Source organism: Sander vitreus, chromosome 3 (assembly GCF_031162955.1).
Source record: "Sander vitreus isolate 19-12246 chromosome 3, sanVit1, whole genome shotgun sequence".
Lineage (NCBI taxonomy): Eukaryota > Metazoa > Chordata > Actinopteri > Perciformes > Percidae > Sander > Sander vitreus.
In genome coordinates this window covers 34,610,266-34,631,436 of record NC_135857.1, presented here as the reverse complement: position 1 = coordinate 34,631,436, position 21,171 = coordinate 34,610,266, and the positions used below count along the sequence as shown (strand labels likewise).

At 44.4% G+C, this 21,171-nt stretch overlaps 1 protein-coding gene across 1 annotated transcript; it reads right to left on the bottom strand.

Annotated features, from left to right (window-relative positions):
- Nucleotides 1-4,375: 4,375 nt before the first annotated feature.
- On the bottom strand, nucleotides 4,376-17,966 carry dlc (deltaC). Its single transcript, XM_078247104.1, has 10 exons — nucleotides 17,586-17,966; nucleotides 16,892-17,134; nucleotides 16,546-16,606; nucleotides 15,272-15,529; nucleotides 13,733-13,924; nucleotides 12,335-12,504; nucleotides 11,900-12,116; nucleotides 7,291-8,029; nucleotides 6,923-7,013; nucleotides 4,376-6,029 (listed from the first exon to the last, which is right to left on the bottom strand). Exons 1-10 carry the CDS (start codon nucleotides 17,634-17,636, stop codon nucleotides 6,024-6,026), a joined length of 2,028 nt encoding a protein of 675 aa, XP_078103230.1. The 5' UTR covers nucleotides 17,637-17,966; the 3' UTR covers nucleotides 4,376-6,023.
- Nucleotides 17,967-21,171: the final 3,205 nt, after the last annotated feature.

Here is a 21,171-nt window from a genome sequence, read left to right as displayed (position 1 = left end):
TCAGAGAGACTGAGGGGAAATGACACAAACATGAAGTTATTTTAATAAAGAATCGGGACTTTTGGAGAAAAACATTCAGAGCAGGAGACCCAGAGGCTCCGCCCTCGCTCTGCCCCCTGCATGACACACCAGGATGGAACTGACATTCATGGGTACTACGGCGGCGATGGAACCCCCAACCCTCGTCCGTGTTGGTGCCTTGCTCCGCCGGTTCAGCAGCAGGACTTCAGTAACAGGCTGGCTGCTAGCAGAGAGACTTGACTTTTACTCAGCTTACAGGGAGTCGGTTGGTTTCCATTTCCACCAGGTGTGTGTGTGTGTGTGTGTGTGTGTGTGTGTGTGTGTGTGTGTGTGTGTGTTTCAGGGACAAAGCCGGCCAGGTGAACAGCAGGTGAGCCAGAGTCTGAAGTTCTCTCCAATCGCCTGCTGTCAGTGTGTGTGTGTGTGTGTGTGTGTGTGTGTGTGTGTGTGTGCGTGCGCGTGAGTGTGTGTGTGTTTGACAGCTACTCATTAACCAGGAGACTCTGTATCAATAACAAACACAGTGAAACTGTGAATGGAGAGAAAGTAAAAGAAAACAGAGACATTGTAAGAGAGGGAAAGAAAAGGAGAATAGGGAGAAGAGAGAGAGACCTAAACCTAAAGTCAACAACAAAGACGATGAAGACAAATCTTCCTTCTCTGTGACACACAAAAACCGAAACACATCAGTGATCATGACCACGCTCCTTCATCACCATGAACACACACACAGACACACACACACATACACAGACACACACACACACAGACACATACACACACATAGACACACACACACACACACACACACACACACACACACACACATACACACACACACACACACACACACACACATGCATACACACACACACACACACACAGACACACACACACACACACACACACACACACACACACACAGACACATACACACACATAGACACACACACACACACACACACACACACACACACACACACACATACACACACACACACACAGACACACACACACACACACACACACACACACACACACACACACACACACACACACACACACACACACATGCACAGACACACACACACACTCACACACACACACAGACACACACAGATACATACATACACACACACACACACCCATACACACACACACACACACACACAATATGTTTGTGCATTTAAAGATGGAGGAACCAATGGGCTTTAGAGCTGAGAGACACAGACAGGAATTTAGACAGTAATGAGAGAGGCTGACTTCAATTATATGCAAAAAAATATTATGTTTTTTGGCATTATTCCAAAAGAAGACAATATTCCTACATATTCTTAACGTGACAAGCCAGACCCACATCCAGATGTTGTGTCTGGGTCTGACCCAACATCCAGATGTTGGGTCTGGGAACTTCCCGTTGGCAGGGCTCAATCTGAGGGGCGGGATAAACAGCTGTCTTTCACATTCCCTCTGCACGCAATAGGATAGCTCTACAACCAATCAGAGAAGAGCTAGTTGATAGATTACACTCTGAACTCCGAACACGTCTTCCTTTTTTAAGAATGACTTCAGGGCCGTTCTTTGTTCTTTTCTCAAAGAAAAGCTGAACTCCAAGTCTTCCAGAGTCCAAAGACCGCTGTTCTCCAGCAGCAGCAGCCATAAGCCCCGCCCACCGACTCTATACACGATGTGATTGGCCTGACTAGAGTTTGGTTTTTCCAGCTCGTAAGTCAACGGAGAGTTGCTAGACGACCCTGGCTGCAGATTACATTTGCTGCCGATAGGTTGAGTCTAGATTTCTAGGCGAACATTGCATAGGAATTGTTGAAAAATGAACCAGAACCAACAAAATGTTAAAGAAAAGATGTTTGCAACAAAGGGTTAGGGTTAGGGCAGAGATGTTCACAAGTCATTTTTTGGAAGTCCAAGTCAAGTCTCAAGTCTCTGGTCATCTGATCTGTCCCATAAATCTCCCACAAAGCATGTCCTGTAGCTACCATCCATAGTACTGTATCAACATCAGTTGTGGGATAACGTTATGGGGTCTACTTAACACATCCCTCCAGACCTCGGACCTGGTGAAGTATTAACCTAAGTCTGTCACATCATATGGATACAACTATAAAGATACAATGTGCCTGTTCCCAGCATTAGCAACCTCCTGAACTGACATTCATGGGTACTACGGCGGCGATGGAACCCCCAACCCTCGTCCGTGTTGGTGCCTTGCTCCGCCGGTTCAGCAGCAGGACTTCAGTAACAGGCTGGCTGCTAGCAGAGAGACTTGACTTTTACTCAGCTTACAGGGAGTCGGTTGGTTTCCATTTCCACCAGGTGTGTGTGTGTGTGTGTGTGTGTGTGTGTGTGTGTGTGTGTGTGTGTGTGTGTTTTTCAGGGACAAAGCCGGCCAGGTGAACAGCAGGTGAGCCAGTCTGAAGTTCTCCTCCATAACCCCAGCAGTGTGAAGCCGCATGTCCAACATTGCACTTTCTCTGTCTCTCTCTCTCTCTCTCTCTGTCTCTCTCTGTTTCTCTCTCTCTCTCTGTCGCTCTCTCTCTCTGTCTCTCTCTCTGTCTCTCTCTGTCCTCTCTCTCGTCTCTCTCTCTCTCTCTCTCTCTCTCTCTCTCTCTCTCTCTCTCTCTCTCTCTCTCTCTCTCCGTCTCTCTCTCTCTCTCTCTCTCTCTCTCTGTCTCTCTCTGTCTCTCTCTCTCTCTCTCTCTCTCTCTCTCTCTCTCTCTCTCTCTCTCTCTCTCTCTCTCTCTCTCTCTGTCTCTCTCTCTCTCTCTCTCTCTCTGTCTCTCTCTCTCTCTCTCTCTCTCTCTCTCTCTCTCTCTCTCTCTCTCTCTCTCTCTCTCTCTGTCTCTCTCTCTCTCTCTCTCTCTCTCTCTCTCTCTGCCTCTCTCTCTCTCTCTCTCTCTCTCTCTCTCTCTCTCTCTCTCTCTCTCTCTCTCTCTCTCTCTCTCTCTCTGTCTCTCTCTGTGTCTCTCTCTCTCCCTCTCGTTATTTAATTTTTTTTAGGTATAGGGCGCAGAGCAAAACGCAACGCAGGTATTAGTCATCAAGGGTGGCGAGGAAGCTATTTCCTATTGCTAGGTATCGACATGCTGTTGTCTCATTGTTTGCGCTTTTCGAAAAGGTCAGCGGCAACTACGTCAAAGCTGAAATAATGTGAACTTTGAGTGCAGCGCAAAGTGGCAAATCCGAGCGTTACACGCCATACACAGTATATATAATGGACCAGCAGCTCCCGTGTCTCTGGACGGAGACCAGTGAAGGACATTAGAAGCTCTTTCCCGGTGATGGCTGAGCGTTACTGAGCAGCCTCCAACTGAGCTTGAAGACGTAGATGTGACGTGAGCAACCTGTCTGAAAGTTGGAAGTCTTCTGGTAGCTGTGCCAAGAGAAATCTCAATCATTCCCAATCTAGCAGAGACGGAGAGCGTAGGTATATGTAAGGAGATAACATAGACACAGGCTCATTATTGATCACTAAAATGATAGTTAACATTAGTCATTACACTTAAACAGCTGATGGAAGTCCAAACTGCCTGAGAGCTTCTCCTGTACTATACGGTAACTCCTCTACTATGAGACAGGAAGTCTCGTGGTTATGACCCAATCGTTAGCCTGTTGTTATAAAAACGTCTGCTACGGAGCCATAACGTGAGCTACAAGGTAATGGAGCCTTTTATACATTGTCGTGTTTCTTTAGAAATAAACAACGGACAAATAGAGTCTTTAAACGCTTCAGATGTAAAGGTATTCTCTGTCAAAGTGACGTCAGAATGAATGGGAGTCAACGGGATGCTAACGGGAGGTGATGGCTTGTTAGCATCAAAATGGCGCCATAGGAGGTACGCGTTGTGAGGAGAAGCTTACCCCCGTGACGCCAGGGGTAGAGCAGCGCGTAGTTGGGTGCCACTGCCCCTCCGAAGGAAATCAATGGAACGGCCGGCGCAAAGTGGTTTTGCCGTTTATCACGTATAGGCAGCTTAACCCAGCTGTTCTGATTGGAGACGTTTGACATGACAAAGACAGAAGTAACAGTGAAATAACTGATCTCTACAGAAATATAAATGAACAGCGCCCAGGGTGTGATTTGCCCTGGTCTATATATGGTCTATATATATATGGTCTATATATATATGGTCTATATATATATATATATATATATATATATATATATATATATGGATTTCCTCGTGTCCTGATAAAGAAACTCAAAGCACAGTGTTACACTTCCCCTCATTCATTCATTACTTTCTTATATCAGGATATTTCATTGTTTATATGTGGCGTGTTCAAAGATAATTGGTGCTACGAGAGACACTCAACATGAAGGACGAAAGTGAAGAAATGTTATTTTTGTAATTTATTTATGAAAAAATATATTTCTTGATTCTGACCGAGACATTAGGCACAATAACGTAGACATATATACAATTCTCTTTCATAAATACACAATTACGTACAAAAAGGCAAAAATTAAATAGGGGAAACTATCTTCTGGAGGATATGTACACATTGCATCGTTTTCTTAAATTAATGAAGATAGTACAAAGACAAGACTACACAGAAACAACATAGATTTTTGGTATCAAATGGATTAGTTTTAAAAAAAGAAGTCTCTCTTTGGAGTCCTACACTTATAAAAGTTTCTTATTTTCTAATTTAAAAACCCAGAGCTGTGACTTTATTAGACTGAACGCTTCAGGTTGAGTCTTGGGAATGTTGCAGACATAGAAATTATTTAATTTTATGTCTGCAGAACGACAGCTGGTGTCTTTATTTAGCTCCCGTTTATTTGCTGCGACAGCAGTGGTTGATGAAGGCAGGAAAAACGAGAAAAAGGCAGGAAGTTTCATAGAAAAAACCTGGAAAGCACGTAGAATCCCAGGAAGACAAACGGGGAAAAAATGTATTTGATTTGTAAGATGAAGCCAACTCGGCTGGACATTTTATCCAGCCTGTTGACACACTTTCGCTTGTCTTTTATACCTCAAACTGTCAAAAGGTAGATTATTTGTTCATGAGGTTAAAAGTGTAGCAAACAGCTGGATGTTGATAGAGGTACTAACGCTCCCTGATTCACCTGGGGATGGACTGGAACAGTACGTATGATGCATGACCAGTAGAAAAAAAGGCTCCAGTGGATTTTGAATGGGCTCGTAAAGACAGGATTTGAATATGCAATACAAATAAAACTTCCACTCATTCGTCCTCAAATCCCAAGTCTTGGATTTAGGTCCCGTTGCAGTTTTTCTGAAGAAGAGGCACTTTACAGTTCATAGGATTGGATGTGATTGTTATTCTTTTTCCAACAGGCCACAATGTGACGCTACACTTTCAAAGAAAACTGTCACAAACTGTCTAGTTCAGCTTTTAGACAGTAAAAAGTTCAGGTTGTTTGACCTAAAATAAAACGTTCCTACTCCCATTCCTGTGAGCAGGTCCTCTGACCATTTTGATTGACATCATGTTGTGAGATTGTAGAGGAAACGGTAGCCACTGTGATTAGGGAGCATAGCTAAGGCACCGGTCTTTCCGGATTGGTGGATAGATCCAAATTGGTTACGTCCTCTTGTTTCACGTTTTGTTCCAAAGAAAAAAAGATATACAGACAGAAATATTATATTAAGATTTTAAAGTATATATATATTTATATATATATATATATATATATATATATATATATATATATATATATATATATATATATATAAAAAGATAAATAGTGCAAATGACGCCGGACATTCACTCTTTTCCTCTTCACTCTCCTCCGCTGTTCTCTCTTTTTCAGAATCATTGTCATCCAAACATTGTCAATATCGAAGCAGAAAAGAAGTTAAAAACAAGTCCTTTCTTTTTGTTTCTTTCAGTTGAGCAGCAGTAATAAATATTAAATATAAAATAATGTGTGCAGAATAGATCCTCTGGACAGAAAACATGTTCAGGCCATCAGCGAAAAACTTCCTCCGCTGGCAGTCTGATGAAACCGGACGTTATACCTGGGAACGAGACAGAGAAACAGCGGTTAATCATCGGCGTATGGGATGACTTTTTCTGGGTCGAAAACGTTTAATAAACAGAATGATGAATCTGGAATAAGATTTTTTATTTTTACAGTTACATGTCATAGTAGCTAATACTCTAACGCAGTTATTTTTTAAATAATGTAACTAAATGACTGTTTCTAAAGCTGGATACTTTGTTATTGTTGGAATTGGGCGGAAAACTGTTAAACTAATCTGGCAACACTGCCAGTTAGTTCACGCTTGGATATATTTGGGCATTCATGATGATGCCAAACAGGAGAGTATTGTATGTAGAAATACACTTTTGTGTTGTACATTGCTTGCTATAATTCATACTTAGCTATAAGATATAACAAAGGGAAAGGTTCCCCTATGTTTACTACAGCAGTTAGGTCATTATACATCCATTCAGAATATTCCCAGCTTGTTTTACACTTATTTTTGGAAAGCTGTAAATCGTTTTTCTTACTCATGGGACTGAGCTTTCAAATCAGCATTTAGACAAACATTTTATGTTGAGAAAAAACCTAGGTCTATGTTCTCTCAGTTTCAGTTTGAGATATGTATTCCTGAACATTTGTGAACTATTATCAGACCGGTGTAATAACTGTGAGCTTAATAATTGACTTTGTCAGCTGCACAACAAACGGATTTGGTACAGCTGTTTGCAGTGCACCCCGTACTGGAAAGCTGTAATCAATGGTCTACGCTTTTATACATTTAATTCAAAATGAAACTTTGGATAAACGGCTTCACTCAGTCATATGAAAAAAACCAGAGGTGCGATTAGACTCTTAAGAACCAAAAATAACTAAACTAAAGGCACTGTTGTGTGTGCGTGGTTGTGTTGGTAGACGTTTCCTTACCTCAGTAGCAAACACACACTGCTCCATGTGATACAGACTGTCCTTTGCAAAGCTTAGCGGAGGGATGATTATGGATGAGTCACACTTCTTACTGTTAAAGAGAGAAAGAGAGAGAAAGGGTTGGTACCGTGCCAAACAATGATTTTCGACAGAAATACTTTGTGAAGGTGTGCAAACACTGCTCAAAAAACAGACGACAAACATGCATGGACTTGGCTTTCACAGAAGAAACATGCTTTCAAAGAAGGAAAAAAGAAAAATGTGTTAAACATGAAAGCACACACACACACACACACACACACACACACACACACAGACACACACACATACACACAGAGAAAACCATCAAACCATCATCAAGTCCTTACAGGTCAAACTTGTTCTTGGCCAGCCGCTGCTCGTCTTTCGCCAGGTTACAGTCTGCCATCTTGTTTTTAAAAATGGCCATGTTGTCTCCGCCGTTCTCCACCAGTGCTGCATCCTTGTTGGACACTTTGAGTTGTCCTCCCATGATGAGGAAGGCCTCCTTCTCTCGCAGGCTGCACAGTGGCGCTCCGGGTAAGCTCCCGCTATAGGGTCCGCCCCCACCGATCACTGCGTTGCGGTTGTTAACCGTCTCCAGATCGTTCTTGACCGACATGGTAATGGCCCTTAGCTCCCTGCCCCGTCGGAGCTGACGCAGAATGTGGATGGCAGCGAAGACCAGCAGAGTCAGCGTAATCAGACCAAGGACAACAGCTGCAATCAGCGCAGGAGGGCTGTCGCCATTCACGGGCGGTTTTGTAGTGGACCTGGTAACACTGTACTCGCAGCGTGCGCCCATGAAGTCCAGCGGACACTGGCACACGGGGCCGGTGAAGTGGGTGTAACATGTTCCGCCGTTGTCGCAGGGGAAATGGTCGCAAGGGCTGGTGCGCACAGAGCAGTCCTTGCCGCTGAAGCCGAGTGTGCACGTGCAGGTGAAGTCATTGATGCCGTCGACGCAGGTGCCGGCATTGTGGCAGGGGTTGCCGGAGCAGTCGTCAATGTTGGTCTCGCAGCGAGAGCCGGTAAAGCCGGCCCGACAGCGGCACGTGAAGTGCTTACCGAGGTCCAAACACTGAGCGCCTGCAGAGAGAAAGTCAGAGAAACGTTTTGGTTAATAACACAAAACTAGAGGAATGGATGAGAGGGACAGATGTTGAGCAAAACGTCCAATCACATGACACAAATGCAGCATTTCAACTGCATGGTTGACCCAACTCGCTCTTTTCGGGTTTTACATTAGCAACATTTTGAATGGTGGTTAGAAAACAGCAGACTACTGTCCCTAGCGCAGCACAGGACATCCTGCACAAATCAACATCTTTTTAATACTCGAGCTAACGTCAATAGAGACCAGGATTTGATTCACTCGACCCAAAAAAAATGCTTTTTAAAAAACACACACATTTTTTTACCTTAATACTAATGGAGGTAAGAGTTTAGCAAAGTTAAAACTAGTTACTTTTCTTTAGGATATACAAGTGATTGTTGATTGCAAAAGCATGAAATAACTCACAAACTTTATAACGTATTACTCCTCTACACTTTCCAAAGACAAGACGAGTTCATAACAAAAGACTATCTGGACAGAAGCGAGGGCGGTGAGAGACGAGAGGGGGTTAAAGACGGAATAAACATGTTTATTAGAACATTTCCTCACAACAGATAATGCTCATAAGGAGAGAAATGTGTAAGTGATTACAAACATCCTGAGGAGATGTTTTCCACCGTCAGTGGAGCTTACCGTAAAACACTCAAGAGCATTGCGAATTAGGAGGAATTAGATATCCGGCCTACCAAAAACTCAATTCACTCACTGACTCTTCATTTAATGTTCTGTCTATTTGGTTAAGATACTATCTGTGTAACGTTTACTTAAAAAAGGAAAGGACAGATAAGCTGATTGCACCTGAGGACTCTTCCTGCAGAGAGTGAACTTTAGGCAATGTTTAAACGGGACCCTGAGGCTCAAACTGCAGGCTCAACACTTTAAAAACAAACTCTTTTGAATCAGCACCATATTTGGTTGTTCTGTGCAGCTGATGTGTTGCAACACTGCAAACAGAGCAGTGGTACAACCAACCACTTAGCTGTGTGTTTTTTTCTCCCTCTCACGCTCACTGAGAGGCAGGAATGATTGCAGATAAGCAGGCGGTGGTTTCTACACGCTAATGAGGACCTGAGGGAGGACTGAAGGCTGAGCTGGGACCCTCACACACGATAAATGTATGTAAAATGTAATATTCAGTGATAAAGTCTTATTTTGCGATGCCAGTTCGGTCAGTGGAGCCGTGCTGATCCCGATTATCTGTCTGCTCTCGTCCGTCTGACATGAGAACAGGTGACGTAACAAAGTCTGAGAATCTCTCTGCATCCTTCTTTCTTTACTAAATCTCTATTTGTTTTTTGACATCCTGTGAGTTCAAAAGATCTAATAATAATATCTGTTCTGAGGAACCAAATTTCCCAAATTATTTTCATCAAAAAGTTGTAAAAACATCCACATTCCTAAAGGTTTTCTACCAGTGAATACTGGTAGATACCACAGTATACTGTTAGACATTTTCCAAACCGGTTTCTCTTTCTTCCAGGCAGCATTTGAATGCAAGTTGATTTCACAATGCTGTGAAATCAACTTGCAGAGACTTGAAACGTGCTGATACCTAATCCCTCACTTTAAACATCATGCTGGATTTATTTTCAAAACTAGATAATCCTTCTGAAATCCGATTCATGTAATTGTCAGGTAAGTAAACCCACAACAACAAGCCATCATGTGAGATTTTAAATGGATAATATGAGCTGGTGACTTACATTCAACTGTCACTCTGAAATACAACTCAGCACAGTGTTGACCATGATGGATTGTCGCTCTGCAGTAAGTTTCAAGTCTTTGCCAGGTGATTAAAAGTCAAAGTAATGGCTTCCTGGAAGCGGATGGTACGCTTTAGAAAATGTTCAGCAGTGATGTAAAAAGAATGTCTTTTGTAGTACATAAGTTAGACATGCTAAAACGCCAGTCCAAAGAAGTTACACATACATTTGCCACAGCAAGGTGCAATTGGTTAAGTGATCTTGTAAAACTCTGTTGGCACATGAGAGGAGCAGGCATTTCTAGCGAGAAATGAGCCATCTATCAGCTCGGCGCTGACAGCTTTATCAGGCTGTGAACCGCCCCCAGCACTGGATTCCTGCCCAAGACAAGTGAAACCAGGTAAAGAAAGACAGACTGAGAGGTCTGAGAGTCTCCAGAGCTGCTGCTAGTTGTTTACAACGGCAATGAGGCAATGAGGCAATGAGGACGAACACGTTTGTGTTGTCAGACAGAAGATAAGACATGTTCAGAGGCTCCTACGTGACAACCCGGGAGTTTATTTGCCCTCTGGCACAAACACAAACAGATATCTGATGGGAGACTTTAAACCCAATGATCTCTGCATACATTCACTGGTGGACTTATGAAACATGTATCAAAGTCATTTTAATAAATGCTGATCATTCTACGTCAGCTGAAACATAAACCCAGACTGAGTTACTTGTATCTTTTCCTTTCCTTTCTGCCAATCTGGCCAAAAGTATGCTCACTGTAAATGTTTGTGTTGGCTTATAGGATGCTCCAAAACTTGCTTACAAATTAATGTATTTCTGTTTGAAATGATTCCATTTTAAATGTTTGTATATTTTTGATGTGCAAAAAATGTTTGCAGATGAGTTGCACACTGCAAACCTACTACTCAGGGACTCCTCAGGGAATAGGACTGTAACGGTTTGTGCATTTGTGCTGTCACGGTAGGGGGGCCCGGTTCGGTGCATGCAGAATACACAGTACACATTCAACCTGCTAACGCACATGCAACGGCATCACCTAAATGCAATAATGATTTTGGGCAACAACAGATTTTACTTTGAAAACCGTGGAGTTTGAGACCATAAATCATTGGTGGAGGTCACACTGTTATGGAGAACACACTCTGAGTTTCACACTGACACAAAGGTCATTGACTTTAACGTGGCTCAGCTCCAAGTCCTTGTTATTGTGTTAGAGTGGCCTTTAAACAAAGGTAATTCCTATGCTTTTATATTTGTGCTGAGACAGTTTCGCTTGTATCTTGCAGATAGATCAGCCTGTGGTAACTACGGCGTTCCACAGGGCTCAACTCTTGGGCCACTTCTCTTTTATAATGTCAAAATTACAAAACCCAAAGGTAACACTTTCAATCACTGAGTTTAAAAAACTCACTTTGGGCTCAACATCCTTCGCTAACCAAACCACTAATCTCACTTTGTGGTACATAGGTCTGCTATTTGTAGCTACAGATACAGAAAAATGTGATAACAATGATCTAATTCTCTTGTCTTTGGACAGAACTTCCTGAGAACAACGGTGGGTGACAAAGCTAACAAAGGCAAAATGCCAAGATTCTTGAGATGCATCAATATCTGGAGCTGCTTCACTGGGAACAGAGAAGTTACAGGAAGAGGTTGAATGATGGCCGCCTGCAAGTCTGAACTTCTAGAAAGCTATCAACCATCTGTACCAATCTATTTTTAAGCTGGCAGGTACTCACAGGTCCCGAAAAAGATCTGGGTATGCTTTTAATTTTTTAAACCAAGTTGCAGCTTTAGATTAATTCAGTAAGCACAGGATCAGTTTCACCAACCAAAGAGGCAAACAGGTTGATTCTGGCCTCACTTGCTCGCACTTTTGTATTACGTTCATTCAAAAGTGATTTAAAAAAGTCACAAACTTTGAGTTTTCATCGCAACCAACACACTGAGTTTATGATGAACAGCTGCCCATATTTCATTTTGTAAGACTCTCTGAAGCCAGCGATCCTGGCAGCAGGGGTTAAACTGTTGAATCCACCTACAAAGGCTGCAAAATAAGTCTGTAATCTGTAGAGTCATTTGCAGGGTGATTATTTGCGTGACGTGGCTACAGGTGGTTCGTACCATTAGCGCAGGGGTTGCTGCTGCATTTGTCGATCCTCTTCTCGCAGTTGGAGCCTGTGTACCCTGCTGGGCAGCGGCAGGTGTACCCGCCAGCGGCGTTCTCGACGCAGGTTCCTCCGTTAAAACACGGCCCGTCGGCGCACGTCATGGCGCTGATCTCGCAGTTCTTCCCGTAGAAACCCTGAGGGCACTCGCACAAATAATCGTTCTCAAAATCCTGGAGGAAAAGACGGCAGTAGAGAACAAAGGTGAGGATGGGGTGAACATTTCTCTCTTGTACTGTGTGTTTACTTAGCTTCCTAATATTGAAGTTACACTGGATTTTGGAATAAAAATGAAGCTATTTGCTAAATGACAAAAACTTGAATGAATGCCAATGCCATTTTTAGGCAACCTGTTTGGGCCAGCTCCATCAGATCTGTTTGGCTGACTTACTTTGCAGCTGCCGCCGTTCTTGCAAGGGTTGCTGTCACACTCGTTGGTCTCGGTCTCGCAGTTTATGCCGGTGAACCCGGGACGGCAGATGCAGGTGTAGCTGCCCTGGCCGGTGTTGGTGCACGAAGCATCGTTCTGGCACGGCTTGTGGTTGGTGCAGTAGTTGAGGTCTGGAGTTTGGAAACAGGAGGAGAGTCAGTAACAGCGAGGTTAGGTTACGGTTTCATTAAGATTTTAATCTAGCTAATAAAGTCTGTCCGTCTGTCCTTCGATTTTCTCGACAACCGTTCGTCCGATCGACTTCATACCTGGCGGCTGTTTTGTACAGAACCCGAGAAAGTGCAGTGTCGAGTGCGAGCTTTTGAGATCTACGGGACGTATTTATTAGCAGTGCATTGTGTACGCACTCTGTTACACCGACAAACGGCCTTCTGGTTACAGCAGATGAAGAAAGAAAAACCTCCAAAAACCGGAGATGTTACATCGTAGAAAACTCAAACCATTCACGCGTCAGCGATGTAACTTTCAGAAAGGAACTCCCCAATTAGTTAGCTGTTAGTGAATGACGCAGACGCAACTTTAACATGGCGGGTTCTCGAGAAAGCTGCAAACAACAATACCGGAGGCCAAGCAGTCGACCCGTTCCAAAAACAGGTACATTTTAAACGGGCACGGCATTAATTCCTATGAAGTTATGCAGACAAATGAAGTCATTTTCTTGCATAACGTTGTCTTGTCCTCTACAGAACGATGAACAAAGAGGTTGGGTTGTCTGACACCCTTTTACCATAACCTTTGTAACAATATTTTGAGTATATGATGAGAAAACTAGAATATATAGGCTACTATAATAGTGTCCACAGTATTTGGTGTCAAGATATGAAGACAAGATATTTGCAAAGAGAGTTTCAGGATTTGTAAAACACGAATGAAATATAATATCAAGTGAAAGTTTTTCTGGTCTAAGATTTGTTTTTGTGGGTTGAGCACTCTGTTAAAACCTCACTTAGCCTCACAGAGAGTCAAATAAGAAGGTAAGTTAGTGTCAAATTGGCAAATAAAAAGCTGCTAAGTAGCAGACAGGTGATGTGATGTTTGTGTTGAACCAGCACAGAAAACTACGCACTCAAATCTCTTTATATATATTTCTTTTTATTCTGCAAACAATCTTGAACAGCACAGGTGCCACTGTACCTTTTACAAGATGTTCCTCTACCGGACGTTTTCTATCTCTTCGCTCACTACTGCGAGATTACGTTTACTTTGTTTATTCTGCAGTTACAGTCCTTCATTTGTGTCAAATATAACTGCCCTTAATCAATTAATACAGTAATGAAATGTCCTGACAAAAGCATGCGTGTGTTCTTTTTTAGGGTTGACCCGGCACAAGGAACACACCTTGGTTACAGAACAGGCCGCCCCATCCCTCCCGGCAGTTGCACTGCCAGGGCTGCTGGCACGTCCCGTGGACGCAGTTGGGGTGTCGGGCGCACTCGTCGCAGCGCTCGCCCTGCCAGCCCTGCCGGCACACACACTCGCCGGGAGACTCGCAGAAGCCGTGCTCCTCGCTGCACCCCGCAGCACAGATGGCTGATGGGGAGGAAGAGAAGAGAAAGGGAGGGAGAGAGGTTAAGAGAGGGAAAGGGAGAAAAGGGGGAGGAAGAAGAAGGAGAGAATATTACTATGAGTGCATGCGCGTGTGTCTCATGTTCTTCGTTTGACTCACAAAACACAACCAACCCCCCCTTCCTGCCTCACACACACACACACACACACACACACCCCTACAAGTGCTTGTTAAGTACTGAACGAAGCAGCTGGCCCGCATAACAAAAGCAACACATGCCGTCTCTTTTCATGCAAGGCAGCCACATTAAGCTCTAGCGCGTGTCCCTGTTAAAACGGGCGGCCCGGGGGCCGACTGTTGAGCTAAAAACAAAAGGAGCAGACTGCAGGGCCAAGACACACACACACACACACACACACACACACACACACACTGGAAACAACAGAAGCTCTAAGATCTTTTTTTGCTGTTGTCCTCCACAGCCACCAGGGCCAGCGACGGCGTTGACAACTGCTTGACTTAACAATTTCAGGAGAAAAAAATGAAGCACCAAGGGTCCTATTCTTTAGGATACTCCTCCCCCAACTCCTCCTTACTAATCTGAAAAAACGTTAAAATAAAAAAACGGAGGGAGTGGAGAGGAGGAGGGGGAACACTACTGATAAAAACAAATAATAATCTAAATAAAACGTTTTAAAGCAGATGTTGGTGCTACGCTGTCTGTCTGTCTCTGCTTTTATTTAGAAGCTCTTATCAAAAGTGTACACAGTGCAAACTATACAACGTCCCACTAAATGGCATCACAGACTAGTAATATAAACACCACAAAACATGGCTAAGTCTCTACAAACTCCACGCTGAGCTCTACAAAACATGCATGCAGATAAAATACATTACAGTGGCTTCAAGTGATAACGCCTTAAAGGACCCTTCTGTTTACTTGAACAGTTCATTCTTCTTATGTCATGCTAGAGTGTTTAAGAAATGAGATTCCAGATATGGAAAAAGCACCGAAATCCCAGATAATCAAGGTGAAACTACTGTGGGGACATTGACGTCCTTGGGTCAAACTGATCAGAACATTTTGGGTTTCTTTCAACGAAAAAGCCCAAAAATAACACAGATGGTTCCATAAACCACTCTGCCGCAAGTACAAGGAAGGAGCAGTTCAGTACTTGTGTTTTTATTCCATTTCATAGCATTATTCGGACTAAACTTTGACCGTCGTTCCTCTGATCTTAACTTTTAAACAAAATAATTCATGATTTCTGCTTTTTTTAAACACAGAAAGTGGTGTACGTACTGGTGGTAGTGAACGAAAGCGCTGAAAACGTGGACTTATTCAAGAGTGTGAAAGTGTGAACACTTACGGTCCGAGCAGTACTCGCCCGCCCAGCCCTCCAGGCATCGGCGTTTGCCCTCCTCGTCGCAGACGTAGTGGCCGAAGGTGTCGTTGCGCGGGCGGCAGAAGGCGGAGCAGTCGGCGCCGTGGTAGTGCTCGTTGCACACCACGTGGTAGGAGTAGCGCAGCTCGCTCTGGTCGCCAAAGTGCACGTCCTGGGACCATTCCTCGCCGACCGCCAGCCTGCGACGCATCGCCAGGCGGCTGATCAGGTTGTTCTGGTTCTCTGCACGAACAGAGGGAGGGGGGGGGGGAGATAATGTTATTGTATGTGTGCTTCGGACAGCTGAGGTTTGGTAACATCCTGAAAACGTGTCGTGTTTGTATGTGTCTGTAATAGGGCGGCACGATATTGCCATTGCAATATGATTCACGATATTGGAGGGAATGATCATTTTCTCATTATCATTGAAAAATATTTAAAAAATTGAATTGACTATAATGTTGATTTTTGCGAGGACCTGTACCAAATTAGTCTGTAAGATAGATCTGCAGTCTATCCTACAGACTACAGATCTATCCTACAGACTACAGATCTATCCTACAGACTACAGAAAACATCTGTAGTCTGTAGGATAGACTACAGATCTATCCTACAGACTACAGAAAAACATGTTTTTCTGTAGTCTAGATCTATCCTACAGACTACAGATGTTTTCCTGTAGTCTGTAGGATAGGATGTGTAGGCCGGGACGTCTCTGCAGCACCACAACACTTCATTCAGAACGGTTTGACACATATATTTGCCTTTAACACATATTGCGCCCCCCAGCGATTTGGATATTACACTATAGTCCATATTTCGATAAAACTGTGATTAATTGTGCGGCCCTAGTCTGTAATGAGTTCTCAGTGACCTGACATCTTGTGTGACATCTATATGGTACTTTAATCCAGAAAGTGCTCTTCTCACACTCACACACACACACACACACACACACACACACACACACTCTCACACACACACACACTCACACACACACACATTAACCCTCTCTTTTCTAGACTGGGAGTGCAGTGAGGGGGGGGGACAGCGCCGCTGTCGCCGCCTGGCGGTGAAACAGCAGCACTGCAGGTGCATTCTTTATATTTTTATACTGAAGAACTCACAAACATAAGTACATACAATGTCTCGTAGAGGACGCACAGCCTATCAAAAACACACAAGAGAAAATAATATTCAACTTTGAAGAAAACAAGGAAATATGTAGGCCTATGTGCATTAAAAACAAAAAGACTTACCTGTAGACTCGAGTCCGGAAGACTCCGCGTTCCAGGCTTCAATGATCAGAGAGAAAGTCTCCTGAAATGGTTTAGACAGGATGCATTAATAACCAGGGAATCAATGTTTGCACGTGCATATGTTGAGTCCTGTAGGAGAGACAATTATTGTGTTTGTATGGATTAGTGTCCCTCTTCTAACTTAATCTCACGTCTAGGAAGTGGAATAAATCCACAAGGTCGAAGAGTCGATAAGGCTCTGAATGCAAACTGTCGGTTTGTAAATTGAAACATGTGAAACAGCATCAGGAGGACTGAAACGTCCCTACTTTTGGGAAGAGAAAAACTTGTGATTGTCGTCACTTACCGGCCACTTGAATTGAAAGGGCACCCTGACGGGCGCGCTCCCGGAGATGGAGATGGAGTCGGCGCCGAAGACCTCTGTGAGCGCGGTGCCGTACGTGCACGGCGGCTCCGGGTTGATAACCTCCTGTGCGTGCTTGAGGCACACGCGGAAGAAGACCTGGCAGTCCCGGGACGGGGAGCTGCAGACGCCGCGCGAGCTGGTGAAGGAGTTGATCTTCAGCTCGAAGACCCCTTTGGAAAGGGCCTAAAGTGGTGGGGGGGGGGGGGGAGAAGGGGGTGTGGACGGGGAGAATGGTCAAACACTGAGAGGGAACAGTTGCACGATGCGAGAAAATAACATTTAGGTATAAAAAGATAAGAAAGTGCGCACACAGTTCCTCCACTGCTGCAAACGCTGGGAAACTTCCCGCAACAAAGTCCTCATTTTATTTCTGCACACATAGGTGATATGTGTGACTTCAGACTCTCTAAAGTGCATCATTTACCGGCTTAGATATCCACACATGTGTGGAATTCAAATGTATGGAATACAAGTCCTGCAGAAATGAAGTTAAACTGTGAAAAGAGCTGTTGCACGCTGCGCGTAAAAAAGCGCACGTCTCCAAACACCAAAACCTTCCCCCTGCGTCCCCGGAGTAAAAAAAAAAACCAAAGAATGTTAATTTCCTGCGAGTGTTGCTGTCAGTGCTACTCACCGTCTGCGCGGATACAAGCAGCAGGAGACACGGTAGAAACAAACGCGCCATGGCGTGTCGGCACGGGGCGTCCAGGGCACAAAGCTCTGGAGAGCCACAAGGTGGGATGAAAACAGAAAAGTGCGTAAAATCCAAACGGAAAACCCGATCCCCAACAAGGAAAACAGAGCGCGTCAGATGAAGAAATATGCCTACACAAAAATGCTCCGTGAAGAAATACAACAACAGCAAAAAAACAAAACAAACAACCACAGGTTTAAAGTCAGAGGAGCAGTCAGTGTTTGTGTGTCCGCGGGCTGGATGGAGAGAGAGAGAGAGAGAGAGAGAGAGAGAGGGTAAAATCCGCTCGGTTGCTGAACTCTGGACTGTGGCAGCTGTGGCTACACCTCGGTTTTATACCGATATACAGGAGGGGGTGGAGGGTGGAGGGTGGGGGTGTGTGTGTGTGTGTGTGTGTGGGAGGGGGGAGGGAGGGACGGCGCTGTAAAAAATATCCACCTGAAGAACAAGTCCTCCCACTCTCTCCGTCAATCAGTCCCGACAGGGAAACGCAGCAGCCTGCAGGCTGAAAAAACAACTGACATTTTAAAATCAGGTGCAGCAGATTCCCATCACTGTCGACTGTTTGCCAGCACTTTATTCTTTTTATTTTTTTATTTTTTTACTGTTGTTACCTTTCCTGGCATAGCCGTCTGTTCGCGACAGGTGTCGTGCCCTGGATCATAACAACATCCTGCCCTTTTATTCCCCCCACTTGCCAACAGAAAAGCGATTTTCGTTTCCACTTTGCGTCAAAATGACTTGATTTGATTCACGAGGGTTATTTCTGACAGAGTGGGCTAATAGCCCACACGGGTGCTTTAAAAAAAAAAAAAAAGGGCAAAACTAACCCATGACATGCACTTTTGCAGTTGCCAAAAAGTGATTGGAGCTCCTGAAAGGCTGTTTCTGCCTCACAATGACTTGATTTATTAATAAAGGTTATATCTGACAATTACAGCCCGTTGTTTACGTGTTGAAATACATTTAAATGGCCGAAGCATCCAGTTAACAGGCAGTTTTCGGGCTTATTTTCAACGTGATGTTACTGTTGCACGTAAGTTCTGCAACATTATGTCAAATGTTTTTTTTCTGCACCCAGTTCGTGTACGTTTTAAGTCTCTGCTGGCTGATTTTGCATCCTAAAATGTGAGCTATGTAAAGTAAAAGAGAAAAAGAAAAAGAAAGGTGGAAGGTGGGGCATTTCTTGCAGTGTGGAGTGCCAAGGAGTCTTCATACGCAGCCATGCATGTTGGGGGGGAGGGAGGGAGGGAAGGAAGAAGGGGGGGGACCGGGGAGGTGGGGGGGGTGAAGAGGTTGTAATAGGGGGGCTCCCGCTTTGATTCGCTTTCACCACCGAGGGGGCAATTACAGCGGGGGCAATAGAACAAACTGTCAGGCGACAGCAGCAGCCTGAGCGGCCAAACGCTCCGTTTACTGCCTCCTGTCCCACACACACACACACACACACACACACACACACACACACACACACACACACACACACACACACACACACACACACACACACACACACACACACACACACACACACACACACACACACACACACACACACAGACACATACACACACACACACACACACACACACACACACACACACACAGACACAGACACACACACACACACACACACACAGACACACACACACACACACACACACACACACACACACACACACAGACACAGGCACACACACACACACACACACACACACACACACACACACACACACACACACACACACACACACACACACACACACACACACACACACACACACACACACACACACACACACACACACACACACACACACACACACACACAGACACACACACACACTCTCACACACACACACACACACACACACACACACACACACACACACACACACACACACACACACACACACTCACACACACACACACACACACATACATACATACATACATACATACATAAATACACACATACACACGCACACACACACATACACACACTTTCTTTTCTCAGCTCCTCCTGTCGCGTGCCGTCCCGGGAGGGAGGAAGGGTGGAGGCACGCCTATACCGTCACTTCATACACACACACACACACACACACACACACACACACACACACACACACACACACACACACACACGCACGCGGACAATTATCGCTCTTCAAAGAAACAGAGGCAGAGGATTACAATCTGGAGACGTCAGATACATTTATAAGTGTGTGTGTGTGTGTGTGTGTGTGTGTGTGTGTGTGTGTGTGTGTGTGTGTGTGTGTGTGTGTGTGTTTCCCAGCTGTATGATAATGACCCCCACACACACCACCTTCAGGGTGTAACTGCTCTGACGTCATTAACATGAAGCTCATGTTCAAACTGTCTTTTTATTTATTCATTATTTTGAGCAGTTTCTGACATTTCTGTCAATAAAGTTGTGAAGAAGAAACAACTGTCTCTGTTCCCTTTTGAACATACTAATAAAGTTATTGTCACGACTGAACGCCAATAAATCTTACTGTACTTAATGAAGTACAATTTGGAGCTCCTTGTACTTCACTTTGAGTATTTCCATGTTCTGCTACTTTAAGCTTCGACATCTCAGAAGTAAGTATTGTGGTTTTTACTCCAACATACAGAGTTGTACTGCAGTAAGCCACAGTGTTGTATTAGTACTTTGTACTGCAGTAAAGCATCTGAATACTTCTCCCCCCACTGATTGTGGGTAATGTAGTCGCCAGGAAGAAGAACGTGTGGAATAATCTGTAGTTCTGCTACTGTGACACACTTTTACATAACAGGTAAAGACAGGTAAGGCAGGTGTGTGCGCGCGTGTGTGTGTGTGTGTGTGTGTGAGGGGTCTTATTTTGGCGCTCGCGACCCACCTCGCCCTCCATTGTTATTCTAATAGGGCAGCGCGTGCCTCCGTTGTCCCTGACTTTAACCCCCCTCTCAGCCAAACCCCACCCACGGCACGCTTCTCTCTCTCACACACACACACACACACACACACACACACACACACACACACACACACACACACACACACACACACACAAGGCAACTTGCATTCACTGTTTACATCTTAAGTATTTGTTTACACTCCGCGTGCGGCCTTATATCATATTATTCATATGTATGTGCTACTTTTGTCTCGAGGAGACGCACACACACAGACCCACGTCTGGATGCAAACACGGTGACAATAGGACTGTGTGTGTGTGTGTGTGTGTGTGTGTGTGTGTGTGTGTGTGTGTGTGTGTGTGTGTGTGTGTGTGTGTGTGTGTCTCCTCGAGACAAAAGCAGCACATACATAGATGAATAATATGATATAAGCCCGCACGCGGAGTGTAAACAAACACATAAACAGTGAATGAAAGTTGCCTTCAGTGACGTGAAAGGAATCGGACTCTGTAGTCCTTAAAGAACTACAGGAAGACAAAGCTGAACAGCAAACTGCTTAATCTGCAGAATGAGTTCATTACTTCCTGTGAGCTGCAGCTGTGTGTCCAACATCTCTCTGATTTAT